The sequence below is a fragment of the Poecilia reticulata genome, linkage group LG11 (assembly GCF_000633615.1).
Source record: "Poecilia reticulata strain Guanapo linkage group LG11, Guppy_female_1.0+MT, whole genome shotgun sequence".
Taxonomy (NCBI): Eukaryota; Metazoa; Chordata; class Actinopteri; order Cyprinodontiformes; family Poeciliidae; genus Poecilia; species Poecilia reticulata.
Window position 1 is genome coordinate 10141648 of NC_024341.1, and position 6947 is coordinate 10148594.

Sequence of the window (6947 nt, forward strand, 5' to 3'; positions counted from 1 at the left end):
AAAAATGGCTACGTATGCACAATCTACCCTCATTAAGGGAAGTTTCTTCAATTGTTATTTGAGTTTGACCAGAAATCTTTTTCATTTTGCTCCAAAAAATTGTTGATGACTGAACATTGAACGTTTTTGGCAAGTCCAATTAGTACATAAGAAAAAAAAAGAAAAAAACAAAAAGCGGGAAGTTAGACCGAGTAAGCCCTTTTGATAAACTCCAAACACCTTTCACATCACATTCACCGTTTAAGACGTTTTAATACCTTTCAGTTTTAAACCACACTTTCGTCTTGTTTATTTAGACCAAGTTGTTTGAGTTGTGCCTGTTCACCAAAAAAAGCAAAGTGGGAGAGACTGACCACTGTTTAAAAAACGAGAATATAGTTTCACTGTTTAAACGCCATTAGGCACTTGCATTAGACATAACACTTTCATAAATACGCCAGTGTTAACGTCTTTTCACCTTACACTTCCAACCACATGCTCACGTTGTTTACATTGAAGGCAATCGGTTTTCGATGTAGGCTTATAAAAGTTTCCTGGGGAGAACTCTGCTTCGACACTCCGCATCAATGCTCGACGTTCTGCAACACATTTGATTGTGGGTTCCAGAGTGAAACTAACAAACAAACAAACAAAAATAAATCAAAAATCAACTGTTTGCGTTTGCTTTACCGCACGAAACGACAACCACTGTTGCTCAAAAATGTTACGGTCAAAGTTCATTCGGGATTTTGATGTCTGGTGATCAGGCGCGTGTTTCAATTAAAAACTGTTTAAGAAGTATACTGGTGCTAATTGTATAATGTGGCTTTTTATTTATGCAGTCTAAATCACCGGTGTCATACTACGCCAAAAATATTTTCTTTTAGAAATAGAGTGGAAACAAATTTGATGAGGAGTTTCTTATTGTCAAAAACGTAAGGAACAGCATAAACAGAACTGCTACTGAACTTAAAGCTTTTTCCAGAGTCAAATAGAGCAAAACACACACACATATATAGGCACTCGCTCTCTTTTTCTCTCTCTCTCACACACATACACCCTCCACGTTTATCCCCCTCTTCCCCCTGGATCAACATCATTTTCACACCTATCTGCGAAAAAAACTCCTCCGCAATATTTGATTTTTTTTTTACTTTAAAAGGACACGATAACGTTGCTGTTTTGTTTCCATCGCCACGCAGCCCTCAAAGTTAGGCAGCAAGCGAGAAGAAGCGGGCAAAGACTAGTTCGTGAGAGAAAACGCACTAGAGAAACAAAACAAAATGATAGTAAAAGTTAGTGCCCTCCAATAGCTTTTCATTAGGACAGGAATTCTCACCCTTCTTCCGCTCTTTTCAAGCGCTCAGACGGGGCCCTTCAAAGCCTGAATGGTGCGACGGGCTGGACTGCCAGACAACAACAACTTTCAACTTGACCTTGGCCTCCAACCGCGTCTCACCTCCCTATGTAAAACACAGCCAAGTCCAGGGCTCGCCTTCTGACTTCGCATGCTGTAAACACGTCGGAAGCCGAATGCCTTCAATATTTGGAACGATAAATCAGACTTTTACTTCATCTGTGTTTCCTTTGTTTTATAGGAGGGTAGAAAAATCTCAAGCCATTTGTGTCTCGCAGAGATACTCGCAATGTAAATCACTTAAAGTGGGCGCCTTTCTATAAGGCGGATCCCACAGAGGATAGTGGAAAGGGGTATTCCTGGACATTCCTGTATTGCGTATAACCCGTAGCGTTTATCATAGTCGCACCACCGAGGTATTCGTGTAGTAGATTGTGCTCAATTTAAGAAACAAATCAAGTACACTAGTTGCTTTAATGAGCTTATTCCTAAATAATACAGATTCATGCTAATGTAAGCCTGAAATGAAGACAAAGAGGGGGCGATGTACGTACGCAAAAGCAGTGCACATTGGTTATGCGTGCAAGTGACTGAATAAAAATCGTCAAAATAGCAAAAAACGAAATCGTTCTTTCTGCAAAAATGTATTTATTTGATTCTCATTTGAACGTGCTATAAGATAAAAAAATATCCAAAGTGTGAATATCTCCTTGCTTAAACACCTAAAATGTAGATGTAGCGTATGATCCTACACACAAAAAAGTAATTTCATATGCGCCGTTTGGTTCAATGGGAACCACACCATCAAACTCAGTTAAATCTGCAGGGACAAAAGCAAAAATCCCCTCATATGTACCATCACCTTACTTCGCCGCATTATTCTCCATGTAATTATCTGCTGATGTTTACCGTCCTCTTTGCATAGCCCCGGTCACATGAGGAAGTCTTGGCCAATAAGAGCCAACCTCTGCACTCCTGTGCGCGTCAGAGCGGCTTTTACTCACTGAGAGCCCCACCATCTCCTTTTTTCAGTCACTGGTCTTTTTTAAAAAGAGTCAGAAGCTTCCGATGTTGGATGCCGTGCTATGACAACGTCACTGCTCCTCCGTCCTCGCTGGGTCGACCCGTCGGTTATGTTCCTCTATGACAACGGCGGCGGTTCCGACGAAGCGAGCAAAAACATGGAGGGTTTCCCGGGTGGCAACTTCGCCGCGAATCAGTGCAGGAATCTGATGGCGCACCCCGCGTCCCTGGCACCCAGCGCCGCTGCGGCTTATTCCTCCGGGGACGTGCCCGCCTCCGGTGTGGGCGAACCAGTGAAGCAGTGCAGCCCCTGTTCAGCGGCTCAAAATTCCACCAGCGCGTCCCTGCCGTACGGGTACTTCGGCTACCCGTGCAGGATGTCGCATCACAGCGGCATTAAGTCATGCGGATCACAGCCACCTTCTGCGTATGGGGAGAAATACATGGACACGGCTGCCTCGGGAGAGGAGTTCTCATCTCGGGCGAAGGAATTTGCTTTTTATCCAACTTACCCTTCTGGGCCATACCAACCTGTCCCAAGTTACCTCGACGTCCCCGTGGTGCCTACAATCAGTGCTTCGTCAGAAGCCAGACACGAGTCCCTGCTGCCCATGGAGAGCTACCAACCTTGGACTCTCGCCCCCAACGGGTGGAACAGCCAGGTTTATTGCGCCAAGGAGCAGCCTCAGCCTGGGCACATGTGGAAGTCCTCTCTGCCAGGTAAGCAGAGCTGTTGAGCACATTTTTGAGCAAACATGGAGTAAATAGGGTGTGTGTAATGTTTGGAATTGCCTCAGAGAGAGAGAGAGAGAGAGAGAGAGCGAGAGAGAAAGAGAAAGAGAGAGTGTGTGTGTAAGAGAGAGAGAGAGAGAGAAAGATAAACCCCTTACCCTCAAATTTATCATAGTAATGTGATAAAAGGAGGGGTGAATGAAAATGTGGGCAATTATTGTAGAAATGTATTTTTAGAAAATAGTAGCATATTTTTTTAAGCAGTCGTTTATTTCACACGATTTCCATTTTTGATTTGACGTTAAATGTATATATATAAAAATTATATGTCTTTAAATTAAGTTGCAATTTTCACACTTTGTAGATATTCGTTATGCAAAAAAAAAAAAACGTCCATAATTTAGGGAGAAACACAATTTTTTCACCACATGTGATCAGATCTGAGACATTTCTCATTTTTTACCCCCCTCCTTTAATCAGACGCAGTGTCCCACGCAGCAGGAGACGTCGGCTCGTTCCGGCGCGGGAGAAAGAAGCGCGTGCCATACACCAAGGTGCAACTGAAGGAGCTCGAACGAGAGTACGCCGCCAATAAATTCATCACGAAGGACAAACGGAGGCGGATATCTGCCCAAACCAACTTGTCTGAGCGGCAGGTCACGATATGGTTTCAGAACAGACGAGTCAAGGAGAAAAAGATTGTCAACAAACTGAAGACGATCAGTTAGTTGATTATAATTTCTGATTGCTGTTATTAATATTATATGGGACATAATCTGTTGGAGATGTACAGGCCTGCGGGTGTTTGGACACGTGGATTTGGACACCGTGCTCCTTTGCTGACTGAACATGATTCAAATTTGATGTAGGCAAATGATTTCCGGGAGCCTCTGGAACAAACTTTCCTGGGGCCTCTGAAGGCCGGACCATCTTTTTTCTTCCCTGCCTCTTGTTAAATACTAAATTGGAGAGAGAGCTTGAGACAATATACAAATATAGTGCCAGCATGTGTGACTTTTTTATTTTATTTTATTTTATTTTTTTAATATATATTTCCATTTTGTTTTTATTATTATTATTTTATTTTTTTTCTTTCATTTTTTTGGCATGCCTCTGTTCACAGAGGTGTGCGCCACCGAGCTACACCTTTATCTTTTAACAAGGGCAATAAACAGACGAGTCACAGGAAATTCTGCCGTTTTGGGGGGATTTGGACCTTGGAAATGTTAAATATTAAACCATCCTGGCTTCCTTTTTTAAAGCCTGTTCTCGTGCTTAGCTTGTTTGAAGTCTATAGTCTTACCGTATGGATCCTCCATGCTTTCGTTCATATGCAGTCCATGGTGCAATTCCTATTGTAATACTTATAAATATTTCGTCCAGGAGATGTGCTTGTACCAATCATAGCTCCTGCAATGTACGTGTGTGTCTTCATGTGGTTGTATATCAGTGTAAAAGTAAATCCCAGCATGATATCCATGTTATGTGTGTATGTATGTATGTATGTGAGAGTGCGCATGGTTGGTGTTAAAAGTCCGTCTCTGCAATAAAATGTGGACTTAGTTGAATTTTTTAAATTCAATTCGTGGTGAAGATGCACGTCTTTTTAATAATAAGGATACTCTTGCATGCGTATCTAGTGTACGACTTTTGACTTTTTGAGAAAATTAAGCCTTAATCTTGATAACAGTTTAATGTAAAAAAAAATCCATGAATTTCAGGGTTATGTCGAGTTTGTAAAACTCTTTGCAATGCTTTTTTTTTTGTTGCAGGAACTCTGCATCCAAATCATGTCAACGGCTGAACAATAGTTATGGTCGCTATCTGTCGCAGGGAATGTAGGAGATCCAGAGGGTTGAGGCTGTTCGGTGCTGTTTGATGGTCTTATACCGCCATCTGGCGACCAGTTTTCACATAAACTCCTGTGAAGGAGCAGAATTTGCGGTTCGACTCTAAAACTGTAATTACAACAGCAATAATAATAATAATAATAATAATAATAATAATAATAATAATAATAATAATACATAAAATGAAAGAAATGTATATTTTAATTACAGCACATATTCCGGATTTTTTTTACATTCTTTGAAATTTATCCTTTTTTGCAAAAGTGTTTTGTGAAGAAAGGTTTGGTTGCAGGTTTAGAAAAATACGACAATAATACTATTTTCACATATTTTACATGAGCCCATAGCCGAATGAACTGCAACAAAATCATGCAAAGTTTCAGAATATGTTAATATCACTTCCCCAACTACCCAACAGAAACGTCAAAACAAACAAAAACCTGTCGTAATGGCAACAAAATGACATGTTTGTATTACCTGAATATTGTGTGTCTGAAGAGATTAAGGCATGAGTCGAACCATAGCACTTGAAAGTAAATTGAAGACAAAAATAGAAACGTCATCAGACTCCCTTTATGCGTTTTTCTACAGAACTAAAAAAAAAAAGAAGTCAAACACTTCAAAAATAATCCAAGGATACTAAGAAAAATGTAGCGCCAACATAAACTTGAGTCTGAAAATACTGTTCTGCTAAAGTAGAAAATCTACCTAATTGAATAATGAATTAAATAACAGGCGCTCTACCTCCCTTTGTTTTCAGTGTGTGTGTGTGTGTGTGTGTGTGTGTGTGTGTGTGTGTGTGTGTGTGTGTGTGTGTGTGCGTGTGTGTGTGTGTGTGTGTGTGTGTGTGCGTGAGTGAATAGGACACATATTAAACACGACTGATCGTTTATATTCATATTTATTCTCGTTTTTTGATTTTCACTGGATGTTTGAGAACCATAAGTACTAAACAAATTTCAATATGGGGTCATGAAGGAAAAAAAAACACAAAAAAAAGAAAAGAAAAGAAAAGAAAAGAAAAGAAAAGAAAAGAAAAGAAAAGAAAAGAAAAGAAAAGAAAAGAAAAGAATAGAAAGGAGAAGAACAAATGAATTATTAAAGCTTTACTTCCACTTCTGTACTTCCACTTAGACTTACTCAGTATACTTTTATTAGGCTACTTTCAATTAACAGCTCATATAAAGGTAGAATTGTACAAATTCATGTTTAAATATCTTTTCATCTAATAATTATAAATAATAATGCGAATGTGTGTATACAATACATTAGCTATTCTTGGAAAAAAAACCCGAAACCCCCCCCCCCCCCGTATATCTACACATACATTGAAAGCCCTTAGAAAGATGTTTAACATTAATACCTTTAAATTTGGATTTCAATTTAAGGGATTGTTGTATTAATGCATTAAAAACGAAGATACGTTTTTAATTTGCCGCATGTCTTCTCTCGTTTGTATGAACATATTACATATCTTCCACTTAACGTTTGATCAAATAAATTTTAATTGCAGTAATTGGTAGACACGGTGCCCTATAAACGTCCACCACAGTATTTACTACCAAATATGAAAACTACTACCGCTACTATCAATAATAATAATAATAATAATAATAATAATAATAATAATAATAATAATAATAATAATAATAATAATAATAATAATAATAATTAGAGATACAAAATACTAAAAGAATTTCTTTACAAGGTGTTACTTGAAGAATGAAGAACATATGTATAATTTTTGTTGCTCGTGTCTATTAGGTCTGTTTCATTGTTTGAAAAATAGTTTTGTGAATCTTATTAACCGAAACTCTTTAGTTCTTTAAATAACTTTAAATAGTTAAATGTTTCCATGGTTATATGGCTAAACCTAAATATATATCAAAAGCAGCAAATTATGTCACTAGAAAAAAGACAGGTCAATAAATAGATGAATAAATGAATAAATAAATTTTATTTAGCTAAGTCTCATAAGAGTATGAAAAATCACACACACACACACA

General features: G+C 38.5%; 1 protein-coding gene across 1 annotated transcript; it reads left to right on the forward strand.

Moving 5' to 3' along the window:
• Nucleotides 1–624: 624 nt before the first annotated feature.
• hoxa13a (homeobox A13a) lies at nucleotides 625–4659 on the forward strand. Its single transcript, XM_008421637.2, has 2 exons — nucleotides 625–3079; nucleotides 3572–4659. Exons 1-2 carry the CDS (start codon nucleotides 2422–2424, stop codon nucleotides 3817–3819), a joined length of 906 nt encoding a protein of 301 aa, XP_008419859.1. The 5' UTR covers nucleotides 625–2421; the 3' UTR covers nucleotides 3820–4659.
• Nucleotides 4660–6947: the final 2288 nt, after the last annotated feature.